We start from the raw sequence: 24,152 nt of genomic DNA on the forward strand, positions 1-24,152 counted from the left end.
TAGCACAACCCTGTCATGAGGGGTTAAATCATGACATACAACCATTCAAGGAAATATTCTCAAATATTATAGTATTATCAGATTTTTCAAAATAGTAGTATTATTATGAAAAGTAATTTCATACAATTTGACATGTTAAATTATGTAGTTAAAGGTTTTATAATATGTTATGTAGTATCAGCATTTTCAGTTTTAGTTATTTGTACTACTCTTATCTCTGATTAATTTTTACAGATCCACATCTCAGTAGTCACACATTAGTGATAGCATGTTTCGTCTTACTAAGCTTTGGCTCATCCCGGTGTTGAACTATTTTTTAGGTGAGCCAGTTGGGCAAGCGGAGCAAGCTCGTAGATAGAAGAGTTGTTAGTCTATCCTTTTTTAGGGTGAGTGTTTTGGGGTTCTATTTTGTTAGCTGTGGTGTTAGTAAGAGTAGTTCTTGAGAGTACAGTGAAATATGTAATATTTTTGGAATATTTAGACACTTTGGTATTGTATATATATAGGTTATGTTTCATGTTATTTGTTTTCCGCTGTGTAGGAAATTATTTTAATTTAAAATAGTTGAGGAGAATTTTATTTTTATAAGCAGGTCGGTACATAATCACTATACCATTTTATTTTATTGAGAAATTTGTTGTATTCTAGGCACGGGCCTGAAGAGGGAAACTAGTCCTGTTGAATAGTCCCGGATTGGCATAGACTCAATTAGGAAAGTTAGTTGCGCCATCCTGGTAAGGCGTGTTGGTTGAGGTCAGCCCCTTAATTGATCTAATTATAAAGGTTGAGGTCAGCCCTGTGCTAATTGACCTAGTTGTTTAGGTGCCGCTCCACCCGTTAAGTGAACCTATAGTGGTAATCCTTGTACTTGTTAGCCAAGGCAGGGACGTAGGCAATTTGGTCGAACCTTGATAACATATTGCGTGTACTGTTTACTTTCCGCATTTTATATTTACTACACGTGTATGTTATATTGTGAATGGTGAATGATTGAGTTTACATTTGCATAGATAGACCCTAGGTTAAGTAATACTGTTAATCTGGTTTAACCTAGGCGATAATTTTTAAATACCAATTCACCCCCCTCTTGGGATTGCACCAAAGCTAACATATGGTATTGATGAGTTGTGTATCTCCTACACATGTCAAAGTCTATTTCCTTATCTTGAATAATAAAAAGGTTAGGAGACGTTGCTCCTATAATGCTTATTGCCTTGTGAATGTTTATTTGAATTGTTATACACTTGTAAGATTTAACCAATGATTATGTGTGTGTGATGTTGGCTTAATCAAGTGTGCCACGTGGTGCCACATAGTGTTAAGTTTGTGTACTATGAATTTAGACCCTATGACAACCTCCGATAGAAGGAGGAAAAATTATGCAAAGAAAATGTTCCTATTTGGATCAAGTTATACAACATTCCTATAGTTTATTGGACAAACATGGGGCTTAACTATATAGCTAGTTCTATTGGTTTCACTACTGGGACTCATTTACTTAAAAAATGAGAAAAATCAATTGTGCAAAGAATATGCATACAAGTAAAAATCAAAATCAACTCTATGATTCCTTGGAGGGCCAATCTCTTTATGGGTTCCATACCTTGGGACTTTATGCTTATAATGATGTCATGCTTGCCATTGGTTAGGTTCAATTCTTTTCATCAATAAATTCAATAAATTGCATTGATGATTTTTTCACCATTTTATAGCTATCTATTTGCCTGCACTACTATATATTTGCATAGCTGCACTAAGTCCCATTACTTTACACACACATTTATATAAGTCGATTTGATTCAAGGAATGAAATTGAGTAAGTAGGTAAAGTGGTATACTAGTATACCAAGAAAAATGCTAGTCATTATGTGTCCATGAGAGGAAGAGAGGGATGTGTAGCTTCATATACCCGAGCTCTCTACTTTTATCATGTGTATGCTTAAATCATTGATATAGGTACTACAACATCCATCATTGATCATAAATTTGCTTTAATCCATGGTAGATTGCATTAAGAAGTTTTGAGTTTTGGATGAGATTTAAAAAGATATAAATGACATTTTCTAATATATATTTTTAGGACATGGTTTGAAAAGTAGATAACCCTAACAATAAAGCATACAAACAAAGGTGCAAGTAAAGGCTTTCACATAAATTATTAGGAAAGACAAGTCAATCGAGGCAATTCAAATGTATAGTTCTATGGTGAAGGCCTAAAAGATGCCAAGAGAGGCAGATCGTGGAGGAGGGGGCCTACAAAAACAAAAATTTGGAATGTATGTTATGGTTCGCCTCTTTGGTATATCCATAGATTCAATGGTCGGTTGGTTTAAGTATGCATACTTGCTCTTTGTCCACCTGCACAGAAATATGTTCAATGAAAAATCTCCATAAGTAAGGGTAAACATATACATGAAAAACCAAAATCGCCATTTTCCTGCATTCTAAGTGAGAATTGTATAACAAAAGCACCGTACTAATTGAGGGATTTAGTTAACTAACCAATCCTTTATCCCCACATGCAACTCATCTTTTTTGCTACAGCAGTTGGTCGTGGCGGTGACACTATTTTTTCCACTGATGTCATAGTCTTTCAAAAACTCTTCAAAGTGCCTGTAGTCATCCTCCTACACTATGCATCCGCAGCAAATTAATCAAATGTTACAAGAGCTCGAGTGTTAAGAAAAGACTTAGTGGTTCTTTGCCCCCACTCCCAAATAGGAGGTTAGGGACATGCTAAACTAGCATGAGAAACGTTTCGAGGGAGGAGAAGAGGGTAGATTAAGTAGAGTAGGGTTATGAGTCTGTCCTCTTGAGGACATTGTATAGGGTTCAACCCCCTTTGTGAGAGTGAGGGAGAAAGAGAGATGAAGTATCAACATTATCATTCTTAATTAAAAGATTATATGAATGGAAAATCCAGTTGGCCTTGTAATATGTACAGGCACAAAGTAAAGAGGTCCAAAGTGAAATCTAGGTAGGAGGAATTATGTTTAGCCTTTAGAAGGAGAATGTCATTGCCCCTAAAATCTATATATATATATATATATATATATAAATCTTTAATTATAGAACCAACCCAATGCTGACACACAACACTAGGATTTTTTAAAAAATTTATGCATCCAAGTTTTCCCCTCTCTCTCTCTCTCTCTCCCCATTCTCTTTCACGAGAAAGGGCTCCATTTATTTTATTTTTCTTTTCCTTTCTCTTGGGGCTCACATGGTCCCACTACTTGTTTTTTGACATTTACTCTTTCTTTTTTTTTTTCCTCTTTTGGGGTGGGGGCAGCACTACGCGGGCCATAGGGAAGCGATTGAACCTAATAAAAAATCATAAATTCATAATTTTACTACCATTTTGTATTTTATTTACAATTTGATGATTTAATTAATATATTATTTTAATTTAATGCATGCATTTTTTGTTTTAAATTTTATTTATTAAAAATATAAATATGATTATGGATAATAAATAATCTTACAAAATTTGTAACACTACTTTTCATATCTACAATTGCAAATATTTATTTTCAATACTTTTGTAGTACTCTATCCTAGCAAATATAGTTGATTCAATGCTCAATATTTAAAAAAGAAAAGAAAACTTTGAGAACACAAGTGTGTGCTTTATACAAAAACAAAACACATACATAGATTATGTAGTAAACAAAACAAAACAACAATTGTGAAAATTAATTTTTTTAAATAGTAACAAAAATGCACCTTATTTTCGATTTTCGATTTTCGAACATTTATGTCAGAATGTTGAAAACTAATAAAAATATTTTTGATTTTTCTATAAAAATGTTGAAAAAAAAAAAAGTAATATTTTTTTTTATAACTACTCAAAAATTTTTTAAAAAAAAATTCACAATTAAACAAGCTTTGATATTTTATTAAAAAAATTATTTTTAAAATATTAAATTTTCACCCACTTTATTACATTTTACTGTGACACGCATTCTAACATAATTGATGAAGTGTTAAAAATGTTAAAACATAGTTAAAGAGTGATGGAATTAAATGTCTTAAAAAAAATTTAAAACTTGAGGATTAGAGAGATTTTTTTGGATTGCTTTCTCTCTCTTAAATTTTAAACACATTTTTCTCTTTTATGAGATAGAATTTATAAATCTTAACATGAATGACTTTCACTAAAATATTTTTTTTTTTAAGTGAATCCCAACTCAACTACTTTCCACCATTTTCTTTCTCAGTACTTTTATAATATAAAAAGAATTTAAATTATTAGTTTTCACTTTCTTCTTCTTTGGTTAATATTTACAACCACTAAAATTATAAATTAATTTTAATTTTATATATATATATATATATATATATCATGTTATATTTCTATTTACAAACATTATAGATATTAAAATTAAAAAATTAATTGAAATAATTTTAAAAATATTTAATACAATATATACAATACAATACAATTTTCCTCACTACTTTCCACGGAAAGGTTCTAATAACAAAATATTACAATTAAAACTATGTAATTTAGCAAGTGTTTAACTTCCCATATCTTATAAAATAAAGTACGTAAAATTTAAATTCTTCCTTCATCCCCCACCCCCGAAAAGAAAACAAAAAAAAAAAACAAAACAAAAAGAGAAACCAGATTATGTTTTACTTTTTAAAAAAGTTAAATTTTCTTTTTCCACGTGTGAGAGCATGGCTTGCGATTGATCATTTTTTCCAGAGAAAAAAGTAAAAAAATAGATTAATAAAATGTCATGCTATTTATTCAAGTCGTGTCATGAAACGATTGATCCAAGATATTTTTCATAAGCAATACCCAATTGTTCAGAAAAATATGTAGCAAATATTTGAAAGTGTTGCGGTACCAAAGTTGTCGCACAGGGAAGAGATTTATCACCCAATCAAATTCAGTACAGATGGCTTCCATTGTTAACAGAACGTTCCTCAAGTCACACTATAATACAGATGATCAGAGTCATGTAGATGCTAGTCCACTTGTAGAGAACAGTTTTATTTTTCGTTTCCAGTTTTCAAAATATTTACACAAATGCCACTTAAAAAATATTAAAACTATTTTCCATCAATGTGTGTGTGTGTGTGTGTGTGTGTGAGAGAGAGAGAGAGAGAGAGAGAGAGTTCTGTATCACGGTTAACAAGGCTGTGAATCATATGATCGTACCTTAAGATTCTGAGCCCTGATACGTGCTGCAGCCTTGATAGCAGCAAGAAGGTGATCTTCTTCATCCATGTGCCTTTGCCTCCAGAACTGCGCAATTTCTTGGTTTGTTACACTCTTAACTACTGGTTTTTTGGCAACCCAGAATTTTGGTAGTGGTGGTAGTGGTGGTGGTGGTGGTGGTGGCGGAGGGCTCCCTGCTTTTACACCACCACCCACATTTTCCACTTCCATTTGCTTCATCTTCTTGGACTTCTGAAGCTAATTTGCTTCTGGGGTTTTTGTAATTGTAGGAGAGTATGACCCAAAACAAATAGGAGGTACAAATGTCCATAGCTTATGGAAATAAATAACTCACCAACGCATGACAGCTACTAATCCAGCCTCCTCCAAACCTAACTTTCAAATACTGACTGATGGGTTTGTTTTCCATATTCAACTAACCCATCTGGGTATAGGCATGCAAGTCTTCTTGCATCCACAGCAAAAGATGTAGAAACATTGACTGGTAGATGTTCCAACTTGGATTTAACTTGGGTCCTAGGGAGCATATGGACCATCCAAACTGCAGAAACTGCCTACCAAAGTAACTTAGCAAAAAAATTTATGGGAACTGACAATTGCAATATAACCCAAACAATCATTTTCATTCTTTATTACATCTAAAAGTGGAAACCATCTCCACCAATAATCATACGTGGATACACTAGAATTCCCTAAGAGAAATTTTTAGAAACTGACATTTACAGTATAACCCTAACAATCATTTTCATTGTTAATTACATTTAAAAATGGAAATCATCTCAACGAAATCATTCACAGTATAACACACTAGAATTCCCCAATCAAAAGTTCACTAGGACTGTGTAACACAAATTTGCATTTGAGGACTGCATTTGAAAAGCACGCATTTAAAATTAGAAATTCATTGTTTAGGCACTTCCAAAATATGTGTATTTGAATTTGAATATGGTATCAAGAATAGGTATCTCAAATGACAAAGGAAGGTTCGCTAAGCCCTTGCCATACCCAAGAAAAGCAACAAAAGTTTTTCAAAAATTATTCATTAATACGCAAGGCAGTGTTTTTACAATACTAAAAATTAAGAAAAATAATACTAGCAAAGATAAAACAATGGTCGCAACCAATAAAAAATTATAGTGCTATAGTCACTCGAAATTCATACAAAGGAATTGCTGAGCTTCAGTGCTTTACATTCACCTGTTCAAGCACAACAACAACGGCTTTCCCTTTTTCGTGAAGGGAAACAAAAGTTTATTGAAAGAGATCAATTCCAAGCATTGGCAGCCATGAGATCCAAAGCTAGGTGCGGAGCCGCACCAATACAAACCAAATCCTCATCCCAATTTTCTAGAGAAAAACAGGGGTAATCTGTGAGCCACCCCACATTACCTTTGCAGTAAACAAAATTACAATATTTCTGAACCCTCGTTTAAGAAAAAAGATGTCAATTAATTTAATCTCTAAGGCACTGCCAACATCAGGATTTTTCAAATGATAAAATAAATTTTATTACTAAAAAAAAACTGAGCTCCAAAGCAAACTCTACCGAGTTTTTTCCCAATTTATTATTAATTTATAATAATATATTAAATAATACTCTGTTCGGGAAATTTATTCCCAGAATGACGCTAACGTAATCTCGCTGCTTGGTCCAGCGAGATTTAAACAAATCTTGTTAGACCAAGCAGTGAGATTTAAACGACCAGGGAATTCGTGTGCTAACGCGTGGCAGCCAAATCTTGCTGGACATCCAACAAGATTTGCATGCACACATGTTCTTCTCTCTCTCCATTTCACTCTCTGGTTTCTTCTGTCTCTGTTTCTTTACTCTCTGTTTTCTTCTCATGGCTTCAAACAATGCTGCCAATAAGCTCCCAACAATCCCCTGTTACGACTCCTCCAACACCACCTTCGTCCAAGCCAACCCCTCCACCTTCCGCGCCGTCGTGCAGAGGCTCACCAGCACCGCCGCGAACGAACCATCTGCCGAAAAGCTCCCCGTCACTGTCTCGGCGAGGCACGCCGCCGCCTAACCTGCGTTTCCAGCACCCCAGAGAAAATGGAATTCTTGTCAATGGTGGTGCCACTGCCTGTATCCGCCTGTGCAGGATTATCGCCTGCAATGACTTCTCCTTGTCGGGTCTACAAAAAATCTGGTTGGCTTATCCCCTTCAAACCAAATTCAGACAACAAGAAGACCACCATTCCCTTCTGAATTATATTCTGGATAATCGCTGGAGCTACCAGGAAAAAAATGAATACTATGATATTACTCACTGAATGGTTTGCAAAGGGAGAAATTTTCTCTGAAAATAAAGGATGGAAATATGAGAATAATATTAGGGAAAATAGCACATTTTGCTATCTATGACTTACCCTTGTCATTGTCCCAGGAGAGGTCAGCAGCAGCAAATTGCAGCGTATGCTGCATATTAAGGATAATCAGCAACATGCTCTGTAATCTACTGGTGAGAAATGTTGCTTGGTGTAAGGACTCAGGAGAACCCACAGCTGGCATTGTGATGACCGCACCAAATTTAACCATTTTAAAATTTTGGGGAAGGAAGGGATTCAGTTCCTCACCTAAACAAATGAACGCATGGACAGTTAAGAGAAAGTCTGATTCAAGCCCTTCATCATGGCTGGAAGGTTATTTTGCCTATCTCAGATGTCAGATGGTGAAAAAATTATTAAAGACATTCAGGCTGGTAACTGTCTTGATTGGGAAGTCTCTTCGTGCCGCAAGTACTTGTACGATATGCCGCAGATCACCTCCCTCTTCCGGCCTAGGGCATGCGGCGGCTGCCCCGGCAGCGCATGGCCATATGGAGACGGAGATGGAGCCAGAGGAGGCGAATGGGCGTGTGGCGACGGCGTGTGAGAAGGCGGAGGGGCAGAGCGGGGGTTGGCGATGTGGGTGACGGCGTGGCAGATGGAGCAGCAGATGGATCTGGCGTTGGAGGGCAGCTACAGCGGCGTGCGGCAGGTGGAGGGGTCGGCTTGGACGAATGTGGTGTTGGAGTCGTAACAGAGGATTGCTGGGAGCTTATTGGCGGCATTGTTTGAAGCCATGAGAGAGAAAACAGAGAGTAAAGAAACAGAGACGGAAGAAACCAGAGAGTGAAATGGAGAGAGAGAAGAACAAGTTTGCATAGAAATCTCGCTAGATGGTCCAGCGAGATTTGGCTGCCACGCGTTAGCACACGAATTCCCTCGTCGTTTAAATCTCACTGCTTGGTCCAACGAGATTTGTTTAAATCTCACTGGACCAAATCTCGCTGGACCAAGCAGCGAGATTACATGAGCGTTATTTTGGGAATGAATTTTTCGAACAGGGTATTATTTAATATATTATTATAAATTAATAATAAATTGAGAAAAAACTCAAACTCCTGCTACCTCTGCAAGTACAGGTGAGAAGATAATTATCATTTTCCAGGACAGCTACAAGACAATCCCCATTGTAATCACAAAAGAACTACTCCAACTCCACCCACATCAGTTGATTCACCAAAAGCAGCATCAAAATTAGCTTTCTAATGTCCTTTTGCTGGTTGACATGAAGAGCAAGTCTCTATAACAGAAACTTGAGGCAACTGAATGTTATGATTGTTGTAATCTTCAATGAAATCAATTGTCCATCTAACAAGCATCTAATAAGCATATCCGCACACCACTCCTTTCCTTCCCAATGAATGCAGAGAGTATCTTCCTTTCCACAAAGCCCATAACAGCCCAGTCATCAAACTAATTGAGTCCCCATCCAGAATATCCTACATATATATGAGAGCTTAGATCCAGCACTTCTATGCCCTTCTTGGTATTCATTCCAAGTACAACAACTTCTTGTTATCTAATACCATGATCTTTAAATTCAATAATTTCACTGAAATTTCAGCCAAAAGTTCAGATTTTCGGAAGGTTTGAAACGAAATTAGGATTCAATTTCTTTTTGCAAAATTTCAGCCACAACTTCAGCTATGTTGGCTGAAATTTCAGATATTGAAAATAAAAATTGAGAGAGAAAATTTTGAGAATTTTTCATTTTATTCCTAAATTATTCGCAATCATCTATTTAAATATTTCCTAAAGTTTCATTCCTAATTTTCATAATCTGTTATAAGTTTTTGTTTTTCTTTCTTTCAAAATTGAAATTTCTGTAAACTGCGACCCTTAAGATTTCCATCGAAATTTAAATTTTAATCATTGCATGATACTACAACCCTTGCTTCGTTTCAAGGGGAGAAAATTAATAAAAAAAATTTTGAATCCTTTTTTTGTAAAAAAATTTAAATATTATGTCAACTGCTTTATCTCTCAAAATTGAAGAGAATAATAGTTCCATTGAGCACAATTAAACTGAATTTTTGTAAATTTGATTCAAAGTTTGTATTTCATCTCTCTCCCAACATGTTTCAACAACCAACCAGACATTAACTAGAAAAAAATAATCATAGGAATATATGGCACATACATGAAGTCCCCAAGCTTTTAAAATTCAAATGATGGCTTACACTATAATTTCCATCCAATAGAGATACTTTGAAAGAACAAAAATAAAAACAAAAACAGTAAAATAGTTATATTCAGTTCAGGTAATTACATATTTTTCCTTTTAAAAATAAATAAATAAATTTCAGTAATAAATAACGAGGTTTTCAAAATGCAGCCTTTGGATTTTAATTTTTCCCTACTTTTTCCACCAATCAAACAAAGCTCAAATAAACAAAAAATTTAACCCTGTTGGAGTAGTCCCCCCTAATACAAAAAGCAATTAGCCAATAACTTTAAGATACAAGAAACATAGAAATGTTTTCTTTTTCCTGCAGTCCGTAGTTAATTGTTAGAATCTTACAATTAATGATTCAATTAATTCAATTTGTATCAATTCCACACAAAATCGATTTAGGTCTTAGTATTGAATCAAAAAACAATCAAATTAGTGCCAAGCTATTGATTCATTACCTGAATCTGACTAATTGATTTGAATCAATCAATTCATATGATTCTGAACCTACCAAACCCAATCAAATCAACTGGTTTAAAACCCCAAAAACAGCCTGTACTTTTTTATAGATTTTTTCACATGATTGCCTCTCAATCCTTCTCTATGTTGGTTCTGTGCAAAGAAATAGGAGAATAACTTTGGGTCTTCTGTTACCTTCACAAACTATTCTTCACTCTTGTATATTGTTCTGTGGCTTCTTCCATTGAGAAGAAGGGTAGAACAAAGAACACTAATGGGCTAAAGGTGGTACTCATGTTCCAATGTGTTGCTAAGATCCAAAGATTTGGATTTTTTAAGTAGTTCAATCAGTTATTTATTAGTTTATTTAAGTTTTCTTCTTAATTAGAGAAAGCATATGCATGAAAGATGGTTTTTTCAAACTGTTGATAGACACCAAAAGTTCTGTTTTTTATTATTTTTTATTGATTCCATCCCTTAAACAACATAATGTTCCATTTTTTTAAATTTTCTTGACTCCTTCCATTACTTTTTGTTGTTTACTTGTTTACAAAAAGCATACACATGTGCCACATGTGTATTAGGAAGATCATGAGCTTATAAGGAGGGTTTGGGCTTCAACTAAGTGAGGCACTTTTTATAAGACAACCCCGTGAGGCCAATGGGCCAAAATGGACAATACCTCACCGGAGTTGGACCCAATAATGTTAAGTTGGTATGTGCATGGATCCTACACAAAGGCATAAGCCACTTTGACAAGGACGTCAGAGAGAGGACGAGAGAGCCTGTCATGGTCACACATTGGATGTGTACTAAAGAGATAATGCTGACAAGAACATCAGAAATTAGACTGGCGAGCCTGTCACTATTTCACATTGGATGTGTACTAGGGAAATCAAGCTGACAAGGATGTCAGAGATTGGATGGGAGAGTCTGTCACAGCCACACATCGGATGTGTAATAGGAGATCTTAGGCTTATAAGAAAGGTTGGGCTCCAACTAAGCAAGACGCATTTTATAGGACAACTCGTGAAGCCAGTAGGCCATAGCAGATAATATCTCACTGAAGTTGGGCCCAAAATCGTTACATTTGGTGTCAAAGCCACCCAAGAGGTACTATCATGTGACTAGATCCTACAATGAGGTGTAAACTACTTTGATGAGGACATCAGAGATCGAATAGGATAACCTATCACGGTTTCACATCAGATGTGTACTAGGGAGATCACTCTGATGAGAACATCAGAAATTAAATAGGAGATTCTGTCACAGTCCTACATCGGATGTGTACTAGGGTGATCTTGGGTTTATAAGGAGGGTTTGGGCTCCAACTAAATAAGGCATCTTTTATAGGACAAACCCGTGAGGTCAGTGGGCCAAAGTAGATAATGCCTCACCAGAATTAGGCCCAAGACCGTTACAACATGCAATGTGATTTTTTTATTGTTAAAATTTACATGTATCTTACTATTTTGTTTATTGTACATATATCAATATGTGCAGTTCATTCATAAACTATTTTGAAAAATTGTACCAAATTCAATTCAATTCAAGATTCCCAATTCCTCAAATTGGGATTTCAATTTTTGATTTGGCAACTTCATCCTACACTCAATAGTTGAAGTACGTGAGAAGTGGAAACATTAAGACTTAAATCAACAGAACATCAATTTGGTGATCAATCAATAATGACAAATGCTTCATTGCAAGTCTAATGACATTCTCATCATTTAGCAAGATATGTAAATTGGATGAACCATGTGTGCGCATGACTGCACGAGATTGTTTGTTGGAATCAGGCAATATATGATATTTGCCACAAATGACCCTGTCCTCTAATGCATCTAAAGTCTGAACCCAATTCCCATAGTCCACTGAATAATATTCTATAATTGCAATAATTTCTAGGCTTTCCCTAATCATACACTTATTAAGTATTCAATCCATCATCAATTTTATCGACATGGCTACGTATGTTGAATGCTTCTATAATCTCTAATCTCTAATATTATGAACGGGATTGCCCCCACAAAGCAGTTACCTTTTGCTCCTATTTTAAAATTCCTAAAGTAATCCTATAACTGTTCATTTCTTTTACTAACTAAAAGGATATCATAGTAAAAAACCCCTATATGTGTCCCTAAAATGCCCGTGACTGCCTATTTTTTACTAGTTCAAAGCATAAATAGCAACAATCATAATACAGCTGTCATTTGAGGCTCATACAAAGCATCCATAGATTATTATATGATAATATTTCAAGGTTTTTACATGGGACTACTTATTTTTGTAGTCGAGAATGCAAAATGTCTTCTCTATTTTCATTTTTTTCTTCGTTTTCCCGTGTGGATTCATAATCTGTATGTTATATTCACAACACGAATATACAAGGCATTATAGAAGAAATGAATCATCTTTCGTTTGACAATCACAACAACCCATGGAGGAAGGAGAATTTAGGAAGACTGATTCATATAAAAAGTAAAAAACCTCTGCATTTGAGAACACCGAATCCACTCATCAATTTGAATCATATGGAATTCCACAATATTTAACACAATTCTCAATTGCAACTTGTTCAAATCTGCATAACTCCAAATCCAGGCCTTGAAATTCATAGCCCCAAACAGCGGGCATGCACACAACAATGTATTTATTTAATCCATCCATTCAGAAAGATTGCAAATTAGACGAAGCAAATAAATTGAGACGAGGAGAACAAGACAAGAACAATCAATTCATTTCAATCGACATGTACAACACCCATTTTATTTCAATCAACATATGTACAACAGAGTCGCCATCACTAAACAAAATAAACTATACAAAAAATAAAAATAAAAATAAAAAGTAAAACAAAATGACAAATCAAACGGGGAAAAAAAAAATTAAAAAAAAAAAAAACCCTCCCAAAGAAACCCCACAACCTCAAAGACAAGGACCGAACGTATTAAAAAAAAAAAAATCATTATTCAAGTTTCAGAAGTAATCCGAAGTGCTTTGGTCTTGAGCCTGTACCTGGGAGCCCTAGGAATTACCTGACTGGGGCCGAAGTGGAGTTGGCCAGGACTATCGGTGAGCGGAGGGCCGTCATCGTAGACATACCCAAGGAGACGCGCACAGCTATTGCACTTGATCTGAGTCCTCTTTCGTTGGATTCCCCAGTAACTGAGGGTCTCGAAGAAGGGGCGGATCTTGTCCTCTTTCTGGAACCTGAACTTGGAGGCGTCGACGAGGGAGAAGGAGAGAGTGCCCTTGTTGCCGGCTTCGAAATAGAAGTCCGGCGGGAAGAGGTAGGTGCTGCTGAGATTGAGGTTGCTTCCGCATTCCTTGCAGCAGTAGATGGAAGCCATTTGAGGTTTCTTAGTGTTCAGTCAGTCAAATTCAATGGCGTCTGCAATGCAAGACAGGGTGCAGAAGAATTAAAGGGCGAGGGAAGAAAAGGATGGGAGGAGAGAAATTTAAAGGGACTGGAGAGAGAAACCGTGTGCGAGATACCAAATCGAACATAAGTTTGACCCGGACAAATCCATAAATTGAATTCTAATTTTTCTAGAACCTCCTGTACATAGGGAACTAGATTTTTTTCTCTTTTTTCTTTTTAATCTTTGAAATTCATATATGCCTCTTGCCGGGTGCATCATCCATCTACAACATATGCGTTGCTGTCGAAAATCGAATGATCTTCGTAAATCGTTCCTTGATCGTGATTATCTGAAAAGAATCAAGTAAGAATAACTTAGAGGACTTAGGGTGTACTCTGAAAAATCACTTTAATACCTAAGTAAGAGACTAATAGAAGACTTTGAATTGCAACAGTTGAAAGAAGTAGAAATGAGTGTGATGCTTACCTCTTTTCTAAGTCCTTTTTTATAATGGTAGAAGTTGACCCTCAATCAATTTGGCATTGATGGACACTATTATGCTTGTAGGGGTTATAGAGGTTTTCTCAACATTTATGTGGAGATTTTACGTGTAGTTTTGTAACCATTCTCTCTCATAAATGTGTGTATATTAAAGTTTGCACGTCAGTTATATAAAGACGTTTAATGGTGGTTTTGTAACCGTTGTTCCTTTTAAGTACAGATATTTTGGATGCATCAGTTGCCCCCCCCCCCCCCCCTTTTTTAGTTTCAAATTTTTGAAACGAGTGTCCAAAGTTTGAATGCTTTAGAAACAATGGTGAGAAGTAAGGAGTAATCCTAAGAGGAGGGGTGAATTGGGTTTAGTAAAATTTCTTTAAAACTTTTGTTCTACAAATTCCTTGATTTAAGAATTAACCCAACGAATTAATATTCAGTAACCACACAATCACAATGATATTGATTTGCAACCCTACAAGCACAGCCAACAATCCTTTTAACTTAAGTCAACAACTAATCCAAGTTCAATCCTTTAATGAATGAATGAATGATGATAAAGAGCAGTTTGAATAAACTCTTAAAATATTCAAAATCTAAATTTTCTTTCAATCAATGATAAGTTAGAATAAATAATTTTTAGAGATTTAATTTTACAAGACTTAAAAACTTTCTTTTCATTAATAGATCAAGATTAACTTCAACAGTGTAGTAAAATCAATATTCAAGATTACTTATGAATTTGTCAAACCACTTAACAACCAAATAATGATAACCAAAATTTGATAATCTAATTTTTCAATCAATCAATCAATATAGTATGCTGATTTCAAATATGGATCAAAGTAAGAAACTTCAGCAACTTTCAATATTTAGCAAGTGTTAAATAATTATACACGCAAGTTATACGTTTGCATAAAATTAAAGAGAGTAGGGAGAAGAGCTGAAGATTGTATTTTTCATAAGGTTCGGCCCCTATGTCCTTGCCCCAAGCAACCGCTATGAGGATTTTCCTTTCCAACTTCTTTACAAGTCAAGTTACAACCTCTCTGTATTAGGTGGAGATCTCTCTCTAACAAGAATACCCCTTCTCATTAGCCAATGATTCAACAACCCTGAATTGTCAAACAACAAGAAAATAAGAAACAATTTTGTGTACAAGTAGAACTCTCTCAACAAGAGCAGATTAGTACAATTTAAAATCAAAATACTTCAATTAATAATCAATATAAAAGAGTGAAGCTCAAATATTATTATCGAGGATCTAATTTGATTTGAAAATCTTAGTAGAGAACGATCAGAAACTGTGAGTTATATCAACACAAACACAGCAAGACTTCAGAAAATATTTGAACAAGAAAGCTTTGAAGAGTAGAAAGAATTTAGATTGATTGTTGCTTGTAGGTATATTTGATCCTTAGGTTTACCATGTAATTATAGATAGAAAAAGTTAATTTTTGTATTCCCCAAGTTTCTTAGAGTGTTTCCCAAGTTTTCACAACGTTTGTGGACCAAGTAATCAGATTTGGAAACTTCCCTCACTGTTTTAAAATTTAGAAACACGAAGGTCAGTCGCCTGATCCCAAAGGGTCAGTCACTTGTGCCTTGAAATTACAGCGTACTCTGAAAGTCAATACTGGGTCAGTCGCCTGATGCAGTTCTGTTTGCATACTTAAAAACATATAAAAATATCAGTCAACTGATCTAACAGATCAGTCTCCTAAACTTACAACTTTCAAAAAATATTTTGATTTTCAACACTCTATCCCTTTGATCTTGGAAAAAGTTAAATAAAATATTTTCCAGGGTTTTTAAAAATTGGTCTCTAAGTCAATAATGGTTCATAAGAGCTTCAACCATTTATATTGAAATTTATGAAGTACTTGAGACTTCTTAAGACTATGATTTTTCTAATCACTGAGTCTTCATGTTTATCTTGACATCAAGCTTCAATAGTCTTTAGCTTCGTCATGTCTTCTATCTTTGAGTTCAAGCTTTCAAAAGACTTGTCAAGAACTTGATCTTGATCTAAAACTTTTGAATCACTTGATCACTTGAGTCCTGAAACTTCACTTAACCAAATATGTTAAGTTCTTTTGATTTGTTATCATCAAAATAAGATTATAAGTCTTGTTAGGCCAGCAAGTTGAGCTATATAGCCCCCCTCAGCTCAATCCAAGCCGCCCTAGGCTCAATTTCGAGTCAAATCGCCCCCTTCCGAACCATTGCCTTGGCTGAATTCGAGCAGCTCTCAGCTCATCCAAGCTGTTTTTGGCTCATTTTGAGTCATTACTCAGCTGAACTAGGGTTGGATCTAGCTCCATCTAGGCCGCTCTCAACGTGATCCAAGTAGCTTTCAACTCACACCGAGCCGACTTAGGTCCATTTGAGCCACTTTTTCAGTTTATTGCATACTGATCTTAGCTCATATAGGTCGTCTTCAGCTCAATCTGAGTCACCATCAGCTTAATACGAGTCGAATAGACTTCCTTAGAGCCATTTCGGCTGAATTCACACTGCTCCTAGCTCTTCCAAGCTATTTGGGGTAACATTCTGAGCCATTTATCTAGTTGAGTCTGAGCTGCTATTCGAGTGTATTTGGGTCGTTTCGGCCCAATCCGAGTTGAATTTTGCACATTATGGCATATTATGGGCCAATTTCATCAATGTTTTAACTTATCTGAGCTGAATGTTTTACGCCTCTACCCAATCCAAGCCATATGCTTCGCAATTTCTTGTATTAAACTTTGTCTACCTCATGAGTTGTGCTCATCAATTTGGGCTGGTTTTCGGGCCTCATGAGTTGTGCTTATTAGATGGGCCAATTTGGTGAGCATTGCTCATTTGTTTGCCTCATGGGTTGTGCTTATCAGTTGGACTGGTCTTCGGGCCTTATGAGTTGTGCTTATCAGTTGGACCAGTCTTCAGGTCTCATGAGTTATGCTCATCAGTTAGACCAGTTTTTTGGGGCTCGTGAGTTGTGCTTATCATTTGGGCCAATCTTCAGGCCTCATGAGTTGTGCTCATCGGTTGGTCTAGTTCTTCAAGCTCATGAGTTGTGCTCATCAATTGGGTCAGTTGTCGTGACATCCCGGGAGCGCGTGTGCCCCGGGCGGCAAAATAAAAATCAATTTTAATATTTTCAGGAAAAATGGGAATATCGGAGTCGCCACTAACCTTTCAGTGTGGTTAGAACACATGATTATTACCCCGTTAGGGATAGAATGGGTCTATGTTACCAGAGCTGGGGTCGCGAGTTCAGTTACGTAAGGGGAAGGTACGAGCACCCCCTACGCGCCTGTTCTTATGAACGGTACTTAATTAATTTAGAATTATCCCTAAGTTAATCTAAAAAGTCTTTAAAATTACTCCTCTAGTGAATTTACTAATACACAAGCAAAATAAAAAAAATAAATAAATAAATAAATAAATCATACAAAAATATACGTAATATATAAATATTTACATATTCCCTCAGAGCTAAAGGTACGTGAAGCCCGAAGGCTCATACCCCCACATTAAAATCATAGGGATATACCCACACAAAAATACTTACTAAAATAATACCAAAATATTAGAAATAATGGATATCTCAATACAAAATATAAACATAGGATATAGTTGAAAATTCCAGAAATATGTGAAAATAATAGCCCTAATATATTATAATGATAATACATTGCCTGTAATAATAATACTACTATAATAATAACACATATATATCTCATAATATTAATAACACATAAATACCAATACGATATTATAATACCACTTTAATATAATACATACCATAATAATACTACTAGACTAATAATACATATATATCATAATTTTATCATAACACGTAAATATTAATACTATACCATAATAATACTACTAGACTAATAATACATATATATCATAATTTTACTAACTATACAATATGATAATAATATATCTTAACAAATACATGCAAAAACCCTAACTATAAATAATCAAAACTTTAACATAACACTAATAAAACCCTAATGTTAACAATAAAGGAAACATTTAAGAACATGACAATAAATCAAACCCAAAAAGTTAAAGGTAATATAAACAAACATGGAAACAAATAAGACGAAATTATGGAATTAGACAAACCCTAAAATAAATATAAAATGTCAATCAAACCCGCAATAATATACAATAATATGAAAATAATCAAACGTACAATAATATGGAAATAAATCAAAAATCCTAAAAAATATGTACTAATAATTTGGGAACATATGAAACTCTAAAGTTGAAATGTGATAACAATATGGAAACACTCATAATCCTAAAATTAATAAATAATCTATATAGAGGCAATTAAACCCTAAAAATATTAATAACATGGAAACCAATCAAAACCCTAAATATAATAGGCAATATGTATAATAATAATAATAGCTTGGAAATAATTAGAGCCTTACAATTAATGTACAATAACAATGTGGAAACAAATTAAACACTATAATACACACGCAATATATACAATAATGGAAACTATTACACAAGTAAAATTATAGGAAGCGATTTAAACCCTAAAATTAACAGATAAGACATACGACAATAATTATGAAAATAATTTAAACCCTAAATACACAATATACACTAAAATAAATAAAATCTCTCAAGATAATATATAACAATAACATAGACACCCTAAATAATTAATGAGTATATTATAATGATTGAAAATACAATGATAACATAAACACTTTACACCAATATTCAAACAATAAATATGTACATGTAATAGGGTATTAAAAAAATAATAATCCAACAATAATAATATTATTTAATATGTACAATAAATTTAGACATAAATAAAAACCCTTAAATATACCACATACAAAAACACATAGACAATAAATATACAATAAACCTACAAAAATTAATACCATAAGACAATAACAAACATATATTGAATGATAAAATATATAACTAATAAATAAAGAAAACACATAAACTATAATATTACATATCAATATAAAATAATGAAAATAGTAAAGCAAGCCACTGCATATATATATAGAATAATAACACAGAATCATGATAGAAACAACATAGAATAATGATAAATCATAATAAATCTAAATATATATAATAACAATTAACATACATCCTAATAATCACATAAAAAATTTACCTTTATGAAGAAGGTGACTGGAGCGGGGCACGGCGACGGCGAACGGCGGCGGGGTAGAGAGTTTGTGGCAACGACGGAGATGACGATGGTGATTGAGTTGATGGGGCTGTGGCGCTATGTTCGAGTGGCTACCTGTGCTGGAGAAGCAGGTACAGAGGAGCTTCTCGAAGGAGCAACGTTGGGGAGAACCTGGTGGTGGCTGTGGTGATTATCTCAGTTTCCAGCAGGACCAGCAGCCGAAGAAGTGCTCGGGGCCCTAGTGGTGCTATTGTGAAGAGTTGCAGGTGCTGGAGTGTAACCGGCTGTAAGGAATAGTGGTCGGCTGGTTCTGTGGACTGGGAGGAAGACAAAGGGCTGATGGTGGTCGTGAATGCAGAGCTTGAGCGCGGGAGGGTGGCCAGAATAGTTCTTGGTGGCTGCTGGCGACGACAGGGGCGTGTATCAGGGGCTGTTTTGGTGGTTAATGCGTGCTCCAGGCCAAGAATTGCAGTGGAAGAGAGGGAGATTGAGAGAGGAACCAAAGTGGGGGGAAGAGCTAGGAGAGGCAAAGGGTGGTTGCAGAGAGGCGTGGAGTATAGAGGGGAAGATTATGGGAGATATGGCGGCGAATGGAAAAAACTTTGCGGGGCAGCAGGGGAGCCAAAAGACAGAGGGAGAGTAGAGGGGCTGAGTAGAAGCAAGATGGTTTTTTTTTCTTTTTGGTGTCTCCGCCTCCCTCAGCGCTGGCCTGCGCCCCCTTTATAAAAAAATTAGAAACCCTAGACCCTTGTTCCTTCTTTTCTTTCCCTTTTTCTTTTTATTCTTTTTATACTTTTATGGTAATAATAGATATAGTAATAATGATAATAATAATAATAATAATAATAATAATAATAATAATAATTAATAAATAAAGTAATAATACAATAATTAATAATAATAAGAAAAATAATAGAAGTAATAAAGTAATAATAATAATATATGAAAATAATAATAATAATAATAAAATATATCCAAAATAATAATAATAATAATAATAATAATAAATAAAAAAATAAAAGAAATTAATAAAAGAAATAAAGAAGGCTAATAAATAAAAAATAATTTTAACAATACTAATAATAATAGAATGTAAAAGAATAAAAAATAATCCTCACTCTAAAAAGCATAGTGTCCTAGAATAATAATAATAATAATATAATCATCCTAATAATAATAATAAGAATATGGTAAAACAATAATTCCTCCCAGTAATAAGCAAAAATAATTATAGTAAATCCTAAGACTAAGAATAATCATTATAAGAAAGTAATAATAAAATAATGATAATAAAAATAATAATAATAATAAGAATAAAAAATAATGTTAATAATGATAATAAAAATACTAATAATAATAATAATAAAATAATAAAAAGGAACCCCTTGTTCTATTTGGTTAGGGTAAAAATAGGGTGCCTACAGCTGCCCCTCTTTGTAGGCTTAGTTACTTTAATGTAACAATAAGAACTCTCATATGTTTTTTTGTAGCAACAAGCTTGCAAAGATAAAAGACACCTATTTTAGTCAAGCCATTCAACTCCCTATAGCTTTTCAAGTCAATCAAGAGTTGTTTATTTTTGCCAACCAGGGACGATCTGTACTGAATGTAAGAATCCATGTTGAGGTACACATAGATGGCTTGCTGCGAATGTAAGAATCTGAGCCGTAGGGATACGATGATCCAGTCATGGGACACAATGATGGCTTGCTTCGAATGTAAGAATCCGAATCGTAGAGATACAATGATCCAGCCATAGGACACAATGATGGCTTGCTTCCAATGTAAGAATCCGAGCCGTAAGGATACAATGATCCAGCCATGGGACACAATGATGGCTTGCTTCGAATGTAAGAATCCAAGTCGTAGGGATACGATGATATAGCCATTGGACACAACGATGGCTTGCTTCGAATGTAAGAATCAGAGCCGTAGGGAAACGATGATCCAACCATGGGACACAATGATGGGTTGCTTCGAATGTAAGAATCCAAGCCGTAGGGATACAATGATTCAGCCATGGGACACAATGATGGCTTGCTTCGAATGTAAGAATCTGAGCCGTAGGGATACGATGATTCAGCTATGGGACATAATGATGGCTTGCTTCAAATGTAAGAATCCGAGCCGTAGGGATACGATGATCCAATCATGGGACACAATGATGGCTTGCTTCGAATGTAAGAATCCGAGCCATAGGGATACGATGATCCAGCCATGAGACACAATTATGGTTTGCTTCAAATGTAAGAATCCGAGTCGTAGGGATATAATGATCCAGCCATGGGACACAATGATGGCTTGCTTCGAATGTAAGAATCCGAGCCGTAGGGATACAATGATCCAGTCATGGGACACAATGATGGCTTGCTTTGAATGTAAGAATCTGAGCCGTAGCGGATACGATGATCCAAGCCACCTCAACCAGTAACAAGGTGTGAAAGCGAAGTTTGGAAAGTTGTTACTTTATTTGAAAAATGCACTTGGGGTAAAGTCCGAATGTCAATGAATGAATCCCCTTGTCTTTGGGATCTGTTGCCCCAGTTTCAAAATAAATCAATGTGTGTCCAGGGTCAACTTGCCCCTAGTTTTCCAAGTAAATCAATGTGTGCTTAGGGACAGCTACCCCAGCTCAGAATTAAACACAACATGAATCTCTCCATCAAGGATGTCAAATAACTATTCAAAAGCTCAAGACAAGTGTGAAGGGTGCTCTATTGCTACTTGTGATGTTAGAATGCAATGATATGCTGTTATATGTATGTGTGTAGCTAACTTATAATGCAGTGATATGTTGCTATTGATATGCATGTTACTAGCTTGTGATTATATGTATGCATTTTTTATTTTTTATTTTTTATTTTTTGTGTAATGTATGAAACGCACAATGGCAATGCATGAGATGTATGGTAATGCGTGAAATGCATGACAATGCATGAGATGTGTGGCAATGTATGAAATATAGGGTAATGCATGAAACGCATGGCGATGCATAAGATGTATGGTAATGCGTGAAATGCATGGCAATGCATAAAATGTATGGTAATACATGAACTGTAGGTAATGCATGGCGATGCATAAGATGTATGGTAATGCGTGAAATGCAGGGCAATGCATAAGATGTATGGTAATACATGAAATGTAAGTAATGTATGTAATGGATGACAATGCATGAAATGTAGGCAATGCATAAAATGCATAATAATGCATGAGATGTATGGTAATGCATGGAATGCATGGCAATGCATGAAATTTAGGTGATGCATGAAATACATGGCAATGCATGAAATGGATGGTAATGCATGGAATGCATGGCAATATATGAAGTTTAGGTAATGCATGAAATGTATGACAATGCGTGAAAGTTGGGGTAATGCATGACAATGCATGAATCTTTTCTCCCAATGCACTTGTGATCAATGACCTCATCTTTGGTCTCTACATGAAACTCGCCACATTTGAATGGATCTGTAACTGATCTTGGCTTAATCTTCTTTATTCATCTGATCATGGAAGTAATTGACTCAACTCAAATGAAAATCACAAAATCTGCCATAGTTGAATGGACCTACAGCTGATCTTGACTCTGATTTCATATTCCAATCTGATAAGAAGACGCTTGAATGGGACCTACTGAGACTCAACTCGAAATTTGCCCCAATTAAATTCATCTATCACCGATCTTGACTCTATTGTTGGATTCTTTTGAATAAGCAGATTCTGATATAACATTTACCCCAGTTAGGCTGCTCTTTATCCACAGGTATCTTTTTCATAGAAAGTACTGGTGATTTTGAAACTTTTTGATTATCCATCATCTTTTAATGCTCTAAAGAGTAACAAGGGTTCCCTTTTTTCTTTTTCTTTTTTCTTTTTTTTTTTAAGGAACGAGGAATGATTATGCAGCTATGACATCAACTTGCTAAATCAAAAGGTCATCCGCACAAAATAAATGTTTTATCATGTTTCAATGCTATCATAGGGGAAAATTCATACTAGTATTCAAAAGTCGTATAACGTTGATTTCCTAACCTAGACGACTGTCATTCTCTTCAACTGCCCTAGTTCCATCAACCCATGCTTTGATCTCAAGATGGTCTTTAAGACTCGGGACGAAACGTAGGCTTAGGGATGTAGGCTTTCAGAATAAAAGGGAAACTAAGGCTCAAAAATACCACCCCAAATAATGTTTTATGCCCCCAGTTCGAGTTGAGGCATTTTGCAAGATGTTGACCAAACTTGTTATTTAAACAAGTTGCCTACGTACCTTTTCAGGATCAGGTCATTACATAGTTCAGACTCAACATTGAATCTGACAAATCATTTAAGACAACAATGTATACCAATCTGGTCAGGACTTTCATTTGAACTGTAATCTAGGCTAAGGGTATGGGTTAATAAAAGAAAGATTTGAATAAGGCTCAAAATTTATCAATCTTATCACTGGTATTTGCTAGTCAAAGATCACATATGAGTCATGTCCCTTATTTTTCTTTCTTCCTCCTTCTTCCTTTTTTTTTTTCTTTCCCTTTTAATCTTCTTTTCCTTTTTTTACTGCAACTTTCACTTTTCCTTTTATAAAGGAATCTTGATTTCATTTTCATTTGCACTTCAATTGGGACCAATCTTTTAAAAAACTACCCAAGTGTGGGGTGTGATCCTTTGACGGGTTAATCAAGAAATGAATCTTTCAGGCTCAAAAAGGATTTACAAAAGATTTCTTCTTTGACTTTCTTTTGGGTAGCAGAACAATGACTTGCCATCCTTTTGGTAATGATTATTGTCTCAAATGATTTGCCAAACGCTAAGGTACCCATGCCCAAGTTAGATTTCTAGTGATCTGACTTTTAAGAAAAAAAACTGGTTTAACATTCAGCCTCAACTTGGTTGACAAATGGTAAATCATTGTTTGTGTTCCTTTAGGGATAACTGGTCGTCCAAAGAAGGTCATCCATCATTTGA

At 35.0% G+C, this 24,152-nt stretch overlaps 2 protein-coding genes across 2 annotated transcripts; both read right to left on the reverse strand.

The window, feature by feature from the left end:
• Positions 1 to 2,038: 2,038 nt before the first annotated feature.
• On the reverse strand, positions 2,039 to 5,513 carry LOC131156463 (uncharacterized). The gene is made up of 3 exons (XM_058110167.1): positions 5,171 to 5,513; positions 2,503 to 2,627; positions 2,039 to 2,358 (listed from the first exon to the last, which is right to left on the reverse strand). The coding sequence occupies exons 1-3, from the start codon at positions 5,408 to 5,410 to the stop codon at positions 2,214 to 2,216; spliced, it is 510 nt and encodes a 169-aa protein (XP_057966150.1). The 5' UTR covers positions 5,411 to 5,513; the 3' UTR covers positions 2,039 to 2,213.
• Positions 5,514 to 12,894: 7,381 nt separating this feature from the next.
• Positions 12,895 to 13,659, reverse strand: LOC131156471 (uncharacterized protein At4g08330, chloroplastic). The gene has a single exon (XM_058110180.1). The coding sequence runs from the start codon at positions 13,508 to 13,510 to the stop codon at positions 13,130 to 13,132; it is 381 nt and encodes a 126-aa protein (XP_057966163.1). The 5' UTR covers positions 13,511 to 13,659; the 3' UTR covers positions 12,895 to 13,129.
• Between the last annotated feature and the right edge of the window lie 10,493 nt (positions 13,660 to 24,152).

This window comes from Malania oleifera, chromosome 1, assembly GCF_029873635.1.
Source record: "Malania oleifera isolate guangnan ecotype guangnan chromosome 1, ASM2987363v1, whole genome shotgun sequence".
Lineage (NCBI taxonomy): Eukaryota > Viridiplantae > Streptophyta > Magnoliopsida > Santalales > Ximeniaceae > Malania > Malania oleifera.